Source organism: Mastigoproctus giganteus, chromosome 14 (assembly GCF_048544385.1).
Source record: "Mastigoproctus giganteus isolate SK-2022 chromosome 14, ASM4854438v1, whole genome shotgun sequence".
NCBI lineage: Eukaryota > Metazoa > Arthropoda > Arachnida > Uropygi > Thelyphonidae > Mastigoproctus > Mastigoproctus giganteus.
The window spans coordinates 81403310-81423945 of record NC_143588.1 but is presented as its reverse complement, the minus strand read 5'-3'; the positions used below and the strand labels follow the sequence as shown (position 1 = coordinate 81423945).

The 20636-nt window shown below is 37.3% G+C and overlaps 1 protein-coding gene across 1 annotated transcript in view; it reads right to left on the bottom strand.

The window, feature by feature from the left end:
* The window catches only part of GLS (glutaminase), a 207017-nt gene that overhangs the window by 109926 nt on the left and 76455 nt on the right, over positions 1-20636 (bottom strand). The window contains exons 5-7 of the mRNA XM_090388434.1: positions 17059-17138; positions 13840-14003; positions 632-702 (exon numbers count right to left, since the gene is read on the bottom strand). Of these exons, the coding sequence (XP_090244560.1) occupies positions 632-702; positions 13840-14003; positions 17059-17138 (315 nt within the window). The remainder of the gene's footprint in view (positions 1-631; positions 703-13839; positions 14004-17058; positions 17139-20636) is intronic.

Below are 20636 nucleotides of genomic sequence, written 5' to 3'. Positions count from 1 at the left end.
TTTTTTTTTATCAATGATTAGAGTTTCAGGTAGAGCTATCAACAATTTGTGATTCATTTTTTTTTGCTCTTTTCACATTTTTCTTTTCTTAATTGTGAAGCCTTTAACTTATTTTAATCGCTTTGTTTTCTTCGATATCAGGATTTTTAAGTGCTGCATCATACTCTTCAATATCTTTTCTTTTCTTCTCAGCCTTTATGATACAATCTTCCTCTTTTCTATTACTGCCATTATTAACAACATTGCTAATAGCTGAAGAAACTTTTGAAAAAACTGAATCGTTGCCTTGAGACATGTAGAATTCTAAAATTAAATCCCACAATTAACAATGGCCAAACTGTCAACATTGTGTGACTTCATATCGCTACTAAATGCTATCAGGTAATGAGTCATCACTGTGGTATATGCAGCTTAATTTAAGAGTGATGTGCCTAGGCGTGGTCTTTGAGACAGACCTGTCAATCACTTTGTTGCAGTATGATGCAATAGCAGTTAGTCCGGCCTTGCGGAAAGCAAAAAGTTTGCACGTGAAAAAAAGCACTATTTTCCAAAATATTCTTTTATATATAGATTTTGAAAAAAAAAAAAAAAGGTTTATTCTATAAAATTTTAAAGTAAGGAAGGAGCTTACCTCAATTAGATACAACAATAGTGAACAAACAACAATGGCTCCAGCATTCACCATAGGATTATGTGGTTTTTCTTAGAAGTAAAAATATAAAATAGATTAACACAGAATAAACACAATTTATTAATTAATATCTCAAAAGTATTAAACAAGACAGGATTACAAATTGCCAGAATACACTCTGAATTATTAAAATACAGGTAACCCTCATATAACATGATAGTTTGGTTCCTACAAAATCTTGTGTAATACGAAACCATGTTATATGGGACTAAGAACCAGTACAAAAAGGCAAAGGAGGGTTACTTTACAAAAGCTAGCAAAAATACACCATTTTTTTTTATAACTATTGGAAACTTAATTTTTATAATAGCAATAGCTTAATATTTTAACTATTTTTTATTAGTAGTAACTTAAATTGTAATAACTGAACAAATGTCTTACCTTACAAACTGTGATACTTATATGTCAGATAATGTATGTTCATTTAATTTTCTTCCTCTTCTTCACTGCTAAGCACAAGCACAATCTCTTCTGCAGCATCTACATTTCGTTTACCTTCTGCTCTCTTTAAAAATCACAATCTGCATGTTTTGAAGTCACGCATTTTTTATGGTCTCAAACAAGCACAAGTTCAATAGCACAGAACCTAACCCAGGGATCTCCCAACAAAATACAGTGGACCCCCCCGCTTAGATATAAAGCACAAATTTAACTTTATTACCTTACCAATTAACAAAGTTAAATGATATGTGAAAATTGGAAGAATATTTTCCAGTTAGCAAAATAAAAATAAATTTACACTTACGTACATAGCTTAATTAATATGTACTGTATTTTTGATATTTCTGTTCACTGACTTTTTTTTTTTTGGCCGTAAAATTAAAAACAGTAAAATGATAAGCAATTAGTAACAAAGAATATAGCATGCACAAGTTGCAACAAACACGATATGCATAAATGAGATATGGAGTAATGAGTTTCTGAAAATTTATTTATGTTTTTTATATGATTGAATATTTCATGGAAGGGGAAATACATTTCACCATAATAACGCGAAAACCCACAGAATTCCAGCTATCAGTACAGTGTAAGCAAATGCAAGAAGATTGAGTTTACTATCCATTTACAATTGATTACACTAACAGAAAAGACCAATAAACCGGGAACTGCAAATTGTTTTTGTTTTATGGTAGTGACCTCCAGAAATATGCTTTTGAAAAATATCACAAAGGTGATAATGACTAGCGAATCAACAGCAGAATGGAAATGTTGAAAATTACATCTAACATACTAGCAGGGTTTTCTCAGCACAAAAGCTCAAAAATACCATTTTATGCGAGATTCTGCAATTCTCAAAGTGTGTTAGAGCGAAACCGTATTATTTAAGTACCATGTTGTGCAAGGATTGCCCCAATTCTCAAATCATGTTAGAGCAAAACCGTGTTGTAGAAGTACCGTGCTATACAGGGATTGCCTGTATAAGTCATAAACACAATAAATACAAAATATAAGTAATAAATACAAGTGTTCATACTTATTTCCCTGTACTGTGTGATCCTGATTTTTAAAAGGGTTCTGAAAAGCAGCAATGAATTTTTTTTTTTTTTATGAAAACCCCAAACATGAGGGGTATTAGAACCTATAGTACTTAGTACTGTGCATGGCCTCCGTAGCCGAGTGGGCAGGAGCGGGAGTGCAGTAGCACACGCTCTTTGAGTAGACCGGGGTTCAAGCCCCTGACTGCTGAATATGGTCGATCTGCCAACCCGCACTGGACCAGCAGGCAGATTATGGTCCATTTCCCTCAACATGAATTGTTGAGGAGGCTTCCATCCTGCAGTGGGTTGATAATGGCTGCACTTTACTTTTTACTGTGCATGGGTTGGAGGTTGAGAAGGCAAAAGAAGATATTTGTTGACATTAGACTTGAACTTCTGTAGATTGTAATTTTCAACAAATACGGGGAAATCAGGCGACAACACAGCATTGTCATGGGCCTATATGAGAGCTTGAAGGACAGGGTGGATGCCCTCGAAGGATCTAAATTGAGGGCCCATCAAGCTCTCAGCTGCCCACATCAACACAAGAGCTTGCACTTGGTCATCACGCAACACAGTGGCAACCCCCAAGGAAGAATGTGCTGGTCCCACAGGAACTAGTAGTTGTTGGTGACTCTATTGTCAGGGAAACGGGGAACATGCTTTGTAAAAAGGATAGGTGGAACAGGACCAGGGTATGTCTGCCAGGGGCAAAGGTTGATGACGTTGTGGAGCGGATATCATCTTTTAAGGGCACAAAAGGTGATACAGTTGTACACGTTGGCACTAATGATATTAAGAGTAGGAGACCGGCAGAATTACTTAACAAGTACAGGTCACTGTTGAACAAAATCCATGAATTAGGGTTGAATTTGAAGGTGTCTGCAATTCTGCCCAGACACGATAGGAGGGAGTAAATGATGACAGCTTTGTCGATCAATTCGCCCCTGGAAAGATGATGCAAGGCTCAAGGGGTAGAATTTTTTTCAGCCTGGTCTGTACTTGTTAACAGGAGAGACTGCTTCTACAGGGACGGGATATACTTAAACAGAAAGGGTGCAAGAATATTTACTGATGCTATCGAGGCAGTGTTAGGTGGGTCGGAAAACTGCTAACTTGAGGGGATACAAGGACTAGTAGTTTAACAGTAGTCGCAGGCAGAGGTGAAAGTGATTCTTGCACAACTTCTATTAGAATAAGTACAAAGGGTACTAGGAAAGTTTTGCAATATGATGCAACAATGAATCACAGGAAGCTGCTTGTTGCTGCATGTTGAGACATGTTCATACGTGCATAGTAGCCGCCGTGCCAAGTCGATGGGCTCAGTTATTCATTAGTAGTGAGAGTGTAAAGTGCTTGCGATGGCATCGTGGTCACGAAATGAGATAAGGACAGTTTTGCGGTATAATTTCGTGCGTGGTTTAACCATAGACCAGTGCTTAGAAGAAATGACTCTTGCACTAGATGATGATTGTCCACATCGTACAACGATATTCAGGTGGTATAGAGAATTCCAAAGGGGAAATTTCACTCTGGAGGATTCTGAGAGGCCGGGAAGGCCACGAACGTCAGTTACGGAGGAAAACGTTACTGCTGTGAGGAAAATGCTTGACGAAAACAGGCGAGTGACCTACCAACAGATAGAGGATACTTTGGGCCTAAATGCACCAGCAATTCGTTCGATTCTGCAAGATCATTTGCACGTGAAGAAACTTTGTTCTCTCTGGGTGCCGCATCAACTGACTGAAGAGCAGATGACACGACGTGTGACTTGGTGCCGGGAGATGTTAAAAAAGTTTGATAAGGGACAATCTCGGTATGTGAACAACATCATGACAGGTGACGAGACTTGGCTGTACTATTACGATCTGCCGACCAAGGCTCAAAACAAAGTTTGGGTCTTTGATGATGACGACACACCCGTAATTGTCAGAAAATCCCGATCTGTAAAGAAGAAAATGATAGCTGTATTTTTCAAATCGAGTGGAATTGTGGAATGTGTCGTTTTGGACACGCAGAAGACAGTCCCAGCTAAGTGGTATACTGAACAATGCCTGCCTAAAGTCATTGGATCTATGAAGAACCTGCGGCCAAAGTCAAGAATGGACACCTGGTACCTCCATCACGAAAATGCTCCAGCTCACCATGCCAAAGCCTGCACCGAATATTTGACCACGACAGGACTGAAACTTCTCGAGCACCCTCCTTACAGTCCAGGCCTTGTTCCCTGAGACTTTGCACTGTTCCTGCATGTGAAAATGAAGCTAAAAGGGAGGCGGTTTTCCAGTGATGAGGACCTTCTACGGGCTTGGGACAACGAGTGTGCTTTACTCCCTAGTGAAACTTGGCAGAACTGGTTTAAAGATTGGTTTCGGAGGATGGAGAGGTGTATTGAATGTAGAGGAAATTACTTTGAAAAAATTAAATAAACAAAGCTGTATTGCAAAACTTTCCTAGTACCCTTTGTAGCGACCTGGAGCGAGAGGTGTTGGGGGTTTCAGGGATGGATGGCAGTCATCGTGAAATAGGTGGGTATATGGGATGTGTTAGGGTAACTAGGAATAGAAGCATGTATGCTTGCATGTATACCAATGCTAGAAGTATAGTAAATAAATTGGATGAATTTGAAGTGTTGGTCAAGACATCAAAGGCAGATATTGTTGGGATAGCAGAGACGTGGTGTCACACAGATATAAGGAATGCAGAACTGGAATTTGGGGAGTACAATGTGTACAGAAAGAATAGACAGGATAGCAAGGTAGGAGGTGTTATGCTGTTAATTAAGAAAAACATAAAATCAAAAGAAGTGCACCCAGTTGATATCGATGAACAGTGCACTGTTGAGTCAGTTTGGTGTGACATAAGCACTGCAAAAGCAAAAATAAGAGTAGGAGTGTGTTATAGGCCTAATGACTCGAATGAGTACAATGAACAATTGTACAGAGAAATAGAGTGGGCTAGTAAATCGGGATGTCTTATAATGGGGGATTTTAACTTCCCAGATATTGACTGGAACTTGTGGGTTGGTCACTCACACACACTAGTCAGACTTTTGTGGATTTAGCATTAGCATTAGCATTAGTAGAGGCATTTGATGCAAGAAAGCAAGCTTATGCAGCATCAGCCAAAAAAAAAAAAAAAAAAAAAAAAAAAAGTAACATAAATAAATAAAAATAACCACTTCCACTTCACCCCTCTGTTCGTTCGAAATACCTGTCCAGCTGAGCCTTAAACTTATTTAGGCTATCAACTTCCACGACAAGGGATGGAAGTCTGTTCCACCCACCAACCACCCGCTGGCTAAAGGCAAATTTCCGCACATCTATCCTACATCTGTCTTTCCTCAATTTGAATTTATGCCCTCTCAGGTGATTTTTCTGAGCTAGAGGAAGAATCCCATCAGCACTGAGCATGCTCAAACCATTCAAGGCTTTGTACACCTCTATCAGATCACCCCGCTGGTGCCTAGTTTCCAGACACTGTAATTTGCAAAACTTAAGCCTTTCTTCGTAAGAGAACCCCTTTGTCCCATTCACCAATCTAGTTGCCCTTCTCTGTACTCGTTCCAGCAGCTCTACATCCTTCCTGAAATGAGGCCTCCAGGCCTGTATACAGTACTCTAGGTGTGGCCTGACCATTGCCTTATACAAGGGAATAATCACCTCCTTATCCCTGCTAGAAAAATTCCTATATATCATTGACAATACACCATGAGCTACTCTTGCAGCTCGTCTGCACTGCTCAGAGAACTTCATATCTGCCTGCACCACCACCCCCAGGTCCCTTTCATTCTCTACCACTGTCAGTGTAGTACCACAGAGTTGATACGTTGCTCTGGGGTTGCTGTTTCCCATATGTAGTACTTTACATTTGTCAATGTTAAACTTCATTTGCCACCTCGAAGCCCATCTGCTCAACCTTTCCAAATCCTGTTGCAGCAGCATAGTGTCAGTAGTGTCCTTGACAACCCTGCCAACCTTCGTATCGTCTGCAAACTTGGACATTAAGCCTGATATACCATCATCAATATCATTTATAAATACAGAAAACAATAAAGGCGCCAATACTGAACCCTGAGGGACTCCACTAATAACATTAGTTCACGATGAGCAGTGTCCATTGATTACCACTCTCTGTCTTCTCCCCCTCAACCACCCCTTTATCCATAGCAGCAACTTGCCTCCAATGCCACACTGCTCCAATTTGTGCAGCAGTCTTCCATGTGCAACAGTATCAAAAGCCTTTCTAAGATCCAAGTATATAATATCAAAGTTATTCCCTGCATCTAGTTCTTTTGTGACTGCATCATAGTATCCAATCAAATTGGTCAGGCAAGACTTCCCCTTAACAAAACCATGCTGTGTCCTAGCTATAACTGAAGTCTTGTCTAGATGATCCTGCAGTGCTTCTTTCACCAGTGCCTCCATTAATTTTCCGGGAACAGAAGTTAAACTCACAGGTCTATAATTACTTGTGTCAGCCTTTGATCCCCCTTTGTGAATTGGGGTCACATTTGCACATCTCCAGTCAATGGGTACCTCCCCTGAGTCCAAGGAAGCTCTCATAATTATGGCTAAGGGTTTGCTTACCTCCTTTGCGGCCTCCTTTAATATAACTGGATAGATCCCATCCACCCCAGGTGCCTTTCTTGTGTTTATCTTCAACAATTTCTCCTCCACTTTGCTCTCAGTTATTACAAGATTCTCTAGCTTACTGCTAGAGTTGAATACACCTCTGGCATTCCCCTCGCTGAATAACTCCTCATGTGTGAATGTCGATGCAAAATATTCATTTAGTTTGTTAGCAGGGTCATCAACAGTTGACCCATCGATCTCAAGTGGACCAATCTGATTCATCCCCTTCCTTCTAGAGTTTACATAAGTAAAGAACTCTTTGCTGTTTTTCTTCGCATCCCTTGCCAAGGATCTCTCGTAATCTGCCTTCGCCTGCCTAACCTCCTTTGTAACTTGGTTACAGATCAACTTGTATCTATCATAGGCGTCCGTGTCACGTGTTAATTTGTATGTATCCCATGCATTTTTCTTCTCTGCCATATGCCTCATTAGTTCATCTGACAACCATTTAGGCCTAAACCTTGAACAATATTTCTTAGTTGGTATGTAAAGCCTAGTAGCTTCCACGATAAGTTCTTTGAATGCTTCCCATTTTGAATTTGCTGTTGGCAATATCATCAGTTGATCCCACTGTATAGAATTTAAATACTGTCTCAGTCCATTGTAGTCGCCTTTACGAAAGCAATACCCCTTCCCTTTACCCCTAATGGTAGTTACCTCTTTGAGTAACTCCCATTTCAGCACACTGTGATCACTGCCACCAAGTGGTTCATTTATCTGCAGATTCTTAATGCATGAAGAATCACTACTGATAATCAAATCAAGAGTATTACTCCCTCTAGTTGCCTCCCGAACATGCTGATGTAGAAAACAATCATCCAATAAATCCACAAAAGCCTTGCTACTGTGTGAGTGACCAGCCCCCAAATTCCAGTCAATATCTGGGAAATTAAAATCCCCCATTATAAGACTCTCTGATTTACTGGCCCACTCTATTTCTCCGAACAGTTTCTTATTATACACATCAGAGTCATTAGGCCTATAGCACACTCCTACTCTCAATTTTGATCTCCCAATGCTTATGTCACACCAAACTGACTCGACACTGCACTGTCCAGCGATGTCGACTGGCTTCACTTCCTTGGATTTTATGTGTTTTTTAACTAATAGCATAACCCCTCCTCCCTTCCTATCCTGTCTATCCTTTCTGTAGACATTGTACTCCCCAAATTCCAGTTCTGCATTTCTTATATCTGTGTGACACCACGTCTCTGAAATCCCCACAATATCTGCCTTTGATGTTTTGAGCAATACCTCAAATTCATCAAATTTATTTACTAAACTCCTAGCATTGGTGTACACACAAGTATACATGCACCTGTTCTTTTTCTTAGCTACCCTAACACAACCCATGTGTTTACTTGTACCCCAATGATTCCCAGCAGTCTCTGAAATATCCTGCATCTTATTTTCCAGGCTGCGGCTCATTCCAATAGAAGCAGTGCAAGAATCACTTTCACCTCTGCCAGTGGCTACTGTTAATCTATTAGTCCTTGTATCCCCCCAATCTAGCAGTTTTCCGACCCACCTAACATTGCCTCGATAGCATCAGCAAACATTCTTGCACCCTTTCTATTTAAGTGTATCCCATCCCTGTAGAAGCAGTCTCTCCTGTTAACAAGTACAGACCAGGCTGAAAAAAATTCTACCCCTTGAGCCCTGCACAATCTTTCCAGGGCCGAATTGATTGACAGGGCTCTCATCATATACTCCCTCCTATCGTGTCTGGGCAGAATTGCAGACACTTTCAATTTCAACCCTAATTCACGGCTTTTTTTCATCAGTGACCTGTACTTGTCAAGTAATTCCGCCGGTCTCCTACTCTTAATTTATTAGATGATTGTTTTCTGCAGCAGCATGTTCGAGAGGCAACCAGAGAGAGTAATACTCTTGATCTGGTTATCAGCAGTGATCATTCGTGTATTAAGAATTTGCAGATAAAGGAACCACTAAGTGGCAGTGATCAGTGTACTGATGTGGGATTTACTTAAAGATTTAATTACCATCAGGGGTAAAGGAAAGGGTTTTAGCTTCCATAAAGGTGAGTACAGTGGTCTCAGACAGTTTTTAAATTCTGTACAGTGGGATCAACTGACGATGTTATCAACAGTAAATTCTAAGTGGGAAGCATTCAAGGAATTAATTGTGGATGCTACTAAAAGTTTCATACCTATTAAGAAATATTTTTCAAGGTTTAGGCCTAAATGGTTATCAAATGAACTAACTTGTGACAGAGAAGAAAAATGCATGGGATGCATATAAATTATCAAGCGACTCAGAACCTATGGCAGATATAAGCTAGTCTGTAACCAAGTTACAAAGGCGGTTAGGCAGGCGAAGGCAGATTACGAGAAATCCTTGTCAAAAGATGCTAAGAAAAACAGCAAGGATTTCTTTACTTATATAAACTCTAAAAGGAAGGGGATGAATCTGATTGGTCCACTTGAAATCGATGGTTCGACTGTTGATGATCCTGCTCAGATAGCAAACAAACTGAATGAGTATTTTGCATCTACATTCACACATGAGGAATTATTAAGGTTTGAAAATGGCAGAAGGTTATCAAATTGTAGCAGGGTACTTCATGATTTTGTAATAACTGAGAGCAAAGTGGAGGAGAAATTGTTGAAGTTAAACATAAGAAAAGCACCTGGGATGGATGGGATCTATCCAGTTATATTAAAGGAGGTGGCAAAGCAATTATGAGAGCATCCTTGGACTTAGGAGAGGTTCCCATGGACTGGAGATGTGCAAATGTATCCCCAATTCACAAAGGGGGATCGAAGGGTGACACGAGTAATTACAGACCGGGTAAAATAATGGAGTCACTGGTTAAAGATGCACTGCAGGATCATCTACACAAGACTGCAGCAATAATTCAGACACAGCATGGGTTTGTTAAGGGAAAGTCTTGTCTGACAAATCTGATTGGTTATTATGATGTGGTTAAAAAGGAACTGGATGCAAAAAATAATTTTGATATCATATATTTGGATTTCAGGAAAGCTTTTGACACTGTTGCGCTCTTTGTTCGTTGTTTGGTTTTTAGGAGCATTAGCAACTAAGGCCATATTGCTCCGGGAATATGCGGTGGTCATTCCCTGACCTTTCCGCATCCTCCGTATTTGGTGGTGACGGGCTCGAACCCCGGTATAATCAAGAAGCGTGTGCTATGCACTGCTGCTCCTTCCCACCTGGCTACGGAGGCATCCGCTGTTGCGCATGGAACACTATTGTACAAATTGGAGCAGAATGGTATTAAGGGTAAGTTGCTACAATGGATAAAAGGATGGTTAAGTGGGAGAAGACAGAGGGTGGTAATCAATGGGTGCTGCTCTTCATGGAATAATGAGTGGAGTCCCACAGGGTTTGATGTTGGGTCCACTGTTGTTTTGTATATTTATCAATGATATTGATGAAGGTATATCAGGCTTAGTGTAGAAGTTTGCAGATGATACAAAGGTTGGCAGGGTTGTTAATGGCAGTAATGGCAGTGTGCTACAACAGGATCTAGAAAATTTGGGCAGATGGGCTAAGAAGTGGCAACTGAAGTTTAACCTTGACAAGTGCAAAGTACTGCATATGGGTAGAAGTAACCCGAGAGAAAAGTACCAACTGTGTGGTACTACACTTAAGGTGGTAGAAAATGAAAAAGACCTGGGAGTAATTGTGCAGTCAGATATGAAGTTTTCTGAGCAATGCAGACAGGCTGCCAGGGCAGGTCATGGGGTTTTGTCAATGATATATAGGAATTTTGCTAGCAGGGAAAAGGAGGTGATTGTCCCTCTGTATAAGGCAATGGTCAGGCCACACCTTGAGTACTGCGTACAGGTCTGGAGGCCTCATTTTAGGAAGGATGTAGATTTGCTTGAGCATGTACAGAGAAGGGCAACAAGATTGGTGAGGGGGAATGAAGGGATCCTCTTACCAAGAGAGGCTTAAGTTCTGCAAATTGCAGTGGCTGGAGACTAGGCACCTGCGCGGTGATCTGATTGAGGTGTATAAGGCCTTGAATGGGTTGAGCATGCTGAATTCTGATGGGATCCTTCCACTTGTTTAGATTATGAACCTAAGGGGACATAAACTACTATGTATGAAGGAAGGTTGTTCCAGAAAAACGGCAGTTGAATGAATGAACGGGGAAGATGAAAAGTTGGTTCTGTGAGTATGAAGTTGGACAGTAAATGGATGTTGGCTAGTAACGGCACGTGTTTGGACTGTTTTGAAAGAAAGAGAGGGAATAAAAGAAGCCAATTCAGAAGAACAGTGCCCATTGAAGTATCTGTAGAAAAAACATGCAGCAGAAACAGAAGTTCTATGAGAGAGAGAGAGAGAGAGAGAGAGAGAGAGAGAGTTAGAGAAAGTTATTGAACTCAAGTTTTATTCATCATAAAATTCATACAACTCCTCATCACTGTCAAAACTCCCATCCATTAGCTTGTCGTCATATGTGTCTGATGACAAATCACTGTCTTCATATATTGCCTCGTCCTCAGTTCCATCTATGGCATTTGAAATGCCACACTTCTTAAATGACTTGACAATGATCTCAATCTTGATATTATCCCAGGATCTTTTCACCCGGGTACAAACTTCTCCTATATTTGGTTTCTTCACTCTTCCTGCTGGTGTCAAATTTTCCCCAGAAGACTTCATCCATTGGTTCCATTCGTCTCTCATGGCAGCTTTGAAGGGTTTGTTAATGCTGATATCAAGTGGTTGGAGCTGGGATGTCAAGGTATGACGGCAAGTTTTGTTTTTTGCTCTGCAGCAATCTTCTTTGTATTTTTTGTTATGTGTGCCCTGAACTGATCAAGCACCAATAGGGCAGGTTTGCGTTAGAGCCCACCTGGTCTCCTGCTCCAAAATTTCTCAAACCAGATCTTCATCCCATCCTGATCTATCCAACCCTTGTCATGAATGTGGACAATCACTCCTCGAGGAATGTCTTCTTTTGGCATTGTTTTGCGTTTGAAAATCAGCATAGGAGCCAGCTTGGTTCCGTTGGCACAACAAGCTAGAACAACTGTATAATGGCTCTTTTCATGTCCACTTGTCTTCACAGTTACAGTTTTCACTCCCCTTCTTATCAACAGTTCTGTTACTTGGGACATCAAATTGAAGGGGGACTTTGTCCATATTTGCAATCTGTCCCAACTCAAACTGATGTGTCTTCCGACATTGAATGAAAAAACAATGAAATTCAAGGACCTTCTGCTCATAGCTTTCAAGCATCTTTTGGGCAAGTCTGGTGCGTGTACGCATGCTTAGTCCATTCCGTTTCATGAACCTGAATCTCCAATTGTGTCCTCCTTTGAAATCAGTAACTTCTTTTTCATCAGCAATTCTTCTTGCCTCATGCTGAACCATCTTTGTGGACACAGGAATTCCAATTGCCCTTTGCTCCTCAATCTATATCTTCAATTCCCTCTCTAAATTAGGCCATTTTGCTGACTTGCCTCTAATGGCCTTCTTCTTCCCGTAGCCAGTCTCGGATTGTTTTCTCAGTTGGAGAAGGACCAAACTTACGTTCAGCAGCACGATTTCCATTCACTTTTGCAAACTGGATCACTTTTAACTTGAATTCAGCACTGTACGAAAATATTTTCTGAGCCATTTCTGGGCAGAACGTGGCAAAACGTAACCTAATATACCAGTAACAAGTGCGAAACAATGAGCGGAAAGACAACAAGCGCGAAAAAGCGGGAAATGCAAGTAAAAAAAAATCTACAACCACTGTATAAGACGCATCCAGTTTTTAGACCCCAAATTTTTCGAAAAAAGGTGCGTTTTATACATGGGGAAATACGGTAACCTTATAAGGGCATGGTTTTTTTTTTTTTTAAAGGTAAACCTATGAACATAAACATTTCTCTTTGATTACAGTATGCTTTCTCTTTTTTGCCAATATGGCAGTCACCTCAATTACACTCACCTGTCGTTAAAATGTACTTACCCATCTAACTGTGCTGGGTTTTTCTTTAACCTAAATAAAAGTCCTGTGTCATTATATCAGAGAATTCGCAAGATGAAAATATGCTGAACTATCCAGGATATTGGTGATATGGTCCTTTTCAACTTCATCCAACAAATGACATGAGATATGGGTAGCTGGCTGACTAAGGAGAACAGAGTCTTTTGACTTGCTCTGCACACTTTTAAACTAGTAATTAACATAAAGTTGGTTGGCCACAATGTTTAGATAGTCCAGAATATACTACCAATATTGCATTCACTGTTTTCATTGACTCAAAATGTTCCTGGCAATATTTACTATTTCCTGAATATTGAATCATGCTGAGGTATTGTTGTAGTTGGAGTGTGCTCTTGAACAACCTAAACAATTTGGTGGGGCAAGTTTATCTGATAACATGTTGCTTTCCAATGCACAATAATACTAGACCAAAACTGTGGCCTTCCGTTTCTCACCACCAATCACTTGCAATCACTGCATGTTTGGCCACTGGTTTTCTAACCCTCAGAAACCTCTGAATAGTGCTGTGTAGAAGGAGCCCACCATCTATATTGTGTTGTGTTATCCCTTTCAGAGTTTGTTAAAACATAGCACCTTCCCATGGTTGCCAAACTTTACACCATAAAATACAGACAGACCTGCCTATTACTAAATGCTGCAGAGTTAGAAATATCAACTTTAACAATGCCAGTACAGCACTGCATTATTCAGGACATCAGTCTTTATATTTTAATGAAAGGTGAGTGAATTTTCTTTGGAGTTAATGGACATATAAGCATGTGTGCTTAAAAAAAAAAAATAAATAAATCTGAATTTAGCAAAGAAGTATTGTAACATATTAACTGTCATATATATTTTTATTTAATGCAATATTAAATAAAAATAAAGGTAGGAGTTGGTTTCATTTTATTTGTCACTGGCATTTTCTTCTGGCTGGCAGACTTAACAGTTCTATATTTTCTAAATCAGTTACAAAATGTTAAGTTCTAAAGTGATGTAGACATCAATTTTAGACTAAAAACCAATTTTATAGAAGGAAGGAAAGACATGCTCCATACTTACTATTAAAATCTAATACTAATTCATTAAACATCCTCCCACTAGGTTCTTGCCCAATATACTGGTGGACAATATCGGCTCCTAGTTCACTCAGGGCTATTGCATAATTAAGAGGTTTTCCAGATGACTGAATAGTGAAGGGAATTTCCGTATCACCAATGGAATATCTAGAATATCAATATACTGTAAGATATCTCCAAAATAATATGCTTAACTATTTAAATATATATAGTAATTAATGATATATAAAATGGTTATGATATTATAAAATAATTGATCATACAAATAAAATAAATTACTAAGCATTATTTGACAATGGCATACAACAGTGCTTTAATAATAATAAACTTCCGTCATAAAATTATAGCTCCCAAATAATGAGAAATTAACAAATAATATCAGAAATACTCTGCTAAGACCTGGGGAAAATCAATGTTATTAAAATTTATGAATGACATATTAGGAAGCATTATCCTTATGGTTTCCAATAAGTTTTAAATCTTGGGTATTATATAAAAAAAAAAAAAAAAAAAGACAAGTTTTTTTAACAAATTTTTTTTTTTTTTTTTTTTTTGACATTTGCAAATGCATTAAGTACCTATTAGCTTCGGCATGTCAATCTTCATGCAACAACTTGACTCCTAGTAAACAGGCTTTTATGAAAATTTCTAACTGCCACTTTTAAAAGTTTGTTCAAGCCATTCCAAACCTCATTAAAATAATCATTTTAATGAAGGATTAGATCAAATACTTGATATAATTAATCAAAGTGTTGAAAATTCTATTGTTGGCTGGCAATGTGGTGAGTGGAGGAATGAATGTACAATGCAATAGACAGCAGAAAAGAAAAATTCTTGGTTCAAGCACTGCATAAGAAAGTGGTTGCTTTCAGAAGAGTTCATTTTTTGATTATTAACTTAGTAAATATATAATGAATTATTAACATTTTTAAAGTTTAAAATTCATTGTTATGAAAATAAAAGTAAGAAAAGTCACAAGAAAATAAATGACATGAAGTTATGTAGAGTAAGAAAATCGTTCTGCTAATTGTAGTACTATAACCTTGAAAAAAATAGCTTTTTACTTGATATTTTTAATTCTCTTATATGCAGCCAATCTCCATTACGGACAAGTTGCCAAATATTGACTCAGCTTTGAAAGAAATAAAATGTTCCCCAAAAAGAGGTATACTACTATGAGAAATTGGAACAACTTTTGAAAATCAGAGAAATACTAGTTATAATTATATCTAATACCTAGTCATATGCTATGGTCTCAAAAACGTACAATTTTATTTTCATTTGTTACATCATTTACCTTGAGTTTAATCCCACTACAGCTCTTTCTTGAACAATCTGAAGTTATAACTGGCACAACTGTTTTTCCTATTCATAACAGTTACTGAATTTGTCTCATTCAATCTCCCACTAATATTAGTAGTTTCTCTGAATATATAATGTTAATTCAACAGCAGCTGCAGAAATTCTCATACACGTCCTATTCAAGTGCACTCATCACCACTGAAGAGAACCCTTTTAACTAGTGTGGGTCATATCCAGAAAACTTTCACTCCATTCTAAGATTGATGGCCAAGGACTGTCATTAATTCCAAAGAATTCCACTTGAAGTCCTAGCTCATGATATTTCCTTAACATTAAATCATAAAATTCAAACAAGGTTTTCAGTTTGTCTCTAATACTGTTTAATTATAACATGGAGAACAACTTACTTCTCTGTATTCTTCAAATGTGGCATTTTAACTCTAGAATGATAATAATAATAATCATAATGATTATATTATTTTTCTGATATTCTCTTGAAATAGATTTAGGGCAAGTCCAATAATGGCAGAATTAGCATAAACCCATTCACAAAATGCTGGCCTGTTCCATGCAAAGCCTTAAGTGGAACTTTGATTCTCAATGCATTTTTAATGGTTAACTTCAGATCCTGTTCAATCTCTGTTTTTTAGCATGTTAGTTCTTTGTGAACCTCTAACATAAATTTAAAAAAATAATAATAATAAATGGTAATGATATGTGAAATATGGTATCTTATTAACCATAATTTGTAAATCACAAAATACAATGAAAAAATGACTAACAACTTCATGATCAAGGTACTAGCAGATGGAAAGTAGCACTAAGGAAGAGGACTTACTGTTCTATGAAAAAGTGGGAGGCACTGTTTTGCAAACTACAGGTCAGATTAACATAGATAACCATTTTAAGGTTAAATGACTTATTTTTACAAGTTATTTTGTAAAATTAACTTGTGAAATAACTTATTTTACAAGTTACTTTTTATCACCTTTCCTTTATTATATAATGCATTTCTAATGAGAATCACCATATTACAATCTACTCCTGTGTTCCCAACACAGTCATTGCATTAATTCTTACTCAAAATGCTTTTAATTTTTGAAATAATTAAGCTTCCACATTAGAATAGACTCTTGATGAATCCAAAAAGTGATTTCTTTCCAGTTCATCCACTCCTATGCTCAAATATTCTATCTCATTCACAACTGAGATACTTAATAATTCACACTTTAGTTACTCCTCATATTTACTATATGAGAAAGAATCTTTTTTGGATTCCTCAACTACTATTTCCAGAACAATACAGCTGGGTCAACATTCCAAACATTGCAAGTCACCAACAACTTACATTTACAACCAATTTTCTTCTCAATCATACTGAAATTTCTTCCTCTTTGATTCTTATCATTTTCAGTATACAAGAGGTAAGTTTATTATAATGAGTGGTTATTGTTATGTTTAAAAGAATTTTAAGTTAATGTTTGATGCAATCCATACAGAGAAATGACACATGCTTCTGTGCTGGTCATGTGTCATTTCTGTCCAATAAAAGAACAGAAAGAAAAGAAATTCATACACACAAACATTGATAGCACAATCTGAGAAGAATGAGATTTCATATGAAAATTTGAAGTATATAGCTATAAAAATGAATTTTTCCACAAAAATAACATTATTCATTTCAACTGATGACTTTTGTAGCACAGGTGGGCTGTAGTGAGTAAATTTTTTAAATTGTTGCCATCTTTCCAAAGATTTATTAAAGATTTAAAGTCATTTATATAAAGGATCATATGATAATTTTGATTTTTTTCATTATTTGATCAATATATATTGTATGATCTTAATGACTAAATTTAACAGGCTCAAAATTAAAAAAAAAAAAAAAAAAAAAAGTTACCTCTGCCCGTCAACTGTACATAGGCTAACTCCCCAATAATCAGGATTGAACTTGGCCAACTGTGGAATGTATGAAGCGACCTAGAAAATGCAAACTGGCTTACAAAACTAACCACATTCATTTATATTCACATGAAAGTGCAATGCGACACAAAGACATTTCTAAAGCACGATATAAAGAAGACATTTCTAAAACATGATATAAAGAAGACATTTCTAAAAAATGATATAAAGAAGACATTTCTAAAACATGATATAAAGAAGACATTTATAATATACAGAAGATATTGCTACATTTCTAAATGATATTTAAATGATACTACCTCTCAATGATATTTACAGTTGAAATCAAGCTTGAATCGCTGGAGAATATTAAGGAGTCAGTCAAATTATAAGTGATATAATGATCTCAGAAAAAGCATTTGTTAGAAAATGCTACTGAGGTTAAAGGAGAACAAGGCTCCAGAGAAGGATGGAACATATTCAGTTATACAGGTGACACCAGCTTAATGCTGATAATTCATTCTGGAAAAACAGAGTGCTAAGTGAATCAGTGACAAGTGAGCACTGTATTCCCATAAGGTAACATGTATTTGTGAGTTGCGGTCTATTCCATAAGATATTTCCTAATCAATAATAAATGGTAGTGAAAAGAATGCACAAATGTTAGTCAAAATATTTAATATTCCAATTTTTGTACATATAAAATACTCTACATTACATATGTGTATAATTATGTGGTAATTAACTAATTAAATCATGAATTTATTAATCTGATAGCCCTGTGCTCTCAAGTTTTCGTATCTTCGGACTGAAAATGTGCCAATTTTGAGTTGTGCTTTGGCCCTCTTCCTCTCATACAACATCATGTAGGGATTCATTTCTTTCTTCAAATTTCTTATTACTTTGGCATTTACTTCGTTCAATGTCAGGGTCATTCTCCCAGAAATAATCACATTTTTTCCATGTTCAAAAGCTTTACTAAGTCCTTTTGCAGTCAGCAACTTCATCGGTTCTTCATCTGTAGGATCTTGATCATCTTCTCCCTTGATTGCAAGCTCTTGTTCTTTTATCATTTCCATGAGGTCTTCATTAGAGAGAGTTGTTGTTATTTGGTTTTTAGGAGCATTAGCAACTAAGGCCATATTGCTCCGGGGATATGTGGTGGTCATTCTCTGACCTTTCCGCATCCTCCGTATTTGGTGGCTCATGGGCTCGAACCCCAGTCTAATCAAGAAGCATGTGCTACGCACTGCTGCTCCTGCCCACCTGGCTACAGAGGCGCCATTAGAGAGAGGCCAACCCTGTTGTTGTTGATCATCTCTTGTATGTCCTCATCGATTTCATCTACTCATGCTTCTTTTCCAAGCTCAACAATTTGCGTTTTAACATTTTCAACGGAATCATCAGGTTCTTGGGAATACTTTAAGCAATTCTTCCAATCTTTCCTCCAAACTCCATTCATGGTTTTCTGAGTCACTTCATCCCAGGCACTTGAAATGTTGTAGATGGCAGTTTTAATATTATAGGATTTCCAAAACTCCTTTAGGCTGGGTACATTTTCAGTGTTGATGCTTTTAATAGTTTGGAAAAGGTGTTCCTTATGTAGTATGCTTTAAATGTGGCAATTACACCTTGGTCCATTAGTAGGATCAGAGATGTAGTGTTTGGAGGCATGTAAAAAATTTTATGTGTTTGTTCTCTAAGCTCTCTTTACTTGGATGTCCTGGCATGTTGTCCATGATCAGAACTGCTTTGTAATCAAGGTTATTTTTTGCACACTATCATTCCACTTCCATTCAGAAGAATTATCAATCAATGAAAAGAGGCCTGGTTATCCAACCTTTTTTATTAGCCTTCAAAATTACAAGCAGGTTTGATTTAGCAAAACGCTTAAGAGCCCTTGGATTTTTCATATGGCAAACTAAAAGGGGTTTTAATTTAAAATCTCCTGTGGTGTTACCACCCAACAACAAAGTCAACCGATCCTTGGCTGCTTTGAAGCCTGGAATGTTTTTTACTTCTTTTGATGTGAAACTTCTTTTAGGCATTTGTTTCCAAAAAAGTCCTATTTCATCCATGTTAAAAACATATTGAACAGTATAACACCCCTCTTCAATAATTATAACAAGTTCTTTTTTGAAAGTTTCAGCTCCTTCTTAATCTGCACTTGCAGCTTCTCCCTGGATTGCTACATTGTGTAGGTTATAGCGCTTTTTAAATCTATCAAACCAGTCCTTACTAGGGTTAAATGGTTCCACATTTTTTCGGGGCGAGCTTTCTTCATATAGGCTCTTCACTTTTCTTTAATAATAATTGAACTTAACGGAATTCTGCATTGAATATTACCTTCAATAAAATTATTTAGAAGTCTCTCCATTTCAATCATAATAGCCAGCCTAGCCCTAGTCAATTATTGCACACATCCACTTGTCGTTGGTGGAATCAGTTTGCTTCAAAATGTCTAATTTAATTTTCAAACTCAATGTTTGTCTTACCTTTGTAGTCGCTGTTGCTTTTTCATTCTTATCCACCATTATTAATTCTCCGAAAATGTAACTGAGTTGCACTGATTATGATACGATGTTCAAGTACAGTAAAATGTCCATTAAGAACGATGTCTAACACTGTATGTACTGAGTAATGACTAGAATCCCTCTGGAAATATTGGAAAGTGAGCTGAAGACAGTGACAAGTGTTTTATTTATCTGAAAAGTTCCTTGTGGTAAAATCAAACAGTTTGTAAACTGCTTCTAACAGATTTATTCACCAATATTCCCAAAGGGGATAATCTCAAGACAATGCAGCTTAGAAGACAGAAGGGAGTACATATGGCCATTTGGACAGTAAAATAAACAAATTTTCTGTACTTTGGGATGAACACATGGTCAGAGGAGTTCACAAGATAAGAGAATACAAGGAACAGCACTGCATTTAGCAGTCATGGGCCCGATTGTGTGAAATAACCTTTTCACAATTTATTGTTCCCACAGTAAAACAAAAGAAGAGATAGGGAGTAAATCTATTTTTCAATAGGGTATATCTTTTTATTACAGGTCAAAACAGGAAATGCAGACTTCGTAACAGCGTATGACACTGAATGGTGAATTTTTTCAGCTTGTGTACTAAAAAAGAATTTCTCCCTTGAAACTTTGTGATAACATCAAATCCACACCAAGAAAATATTTCAATATTTTTTAACAATACAAATAATAACAGTATTTTTTGAACAATCTGTTAGCCATAATATTCTTTGTATTGTTAGAAAATATTGCAATTTTTGAAAAAATACACATTTAAAAAAACAATCCGTTATTCGTAGCGGATGATTTTTTTTTCCTTCTTTTGCATATCAGTTTTTGAAGTTTATAGTGCAGCTATCAATGGAAATAAATAGTTTCTTGAAAATTTGTTAGAAGATCAAATATACATCCACAAAACATGATGTACCGATACTGTTCCCTAAACACAATTACAATAAAGCAAACTTTTTTATCAAATGCACATTGTAGTGGTATCAGTTTCATACCAGTTTTTTCTGTTTCCAGTGTGGCTTCCAATAGATGAATTTGATTGATT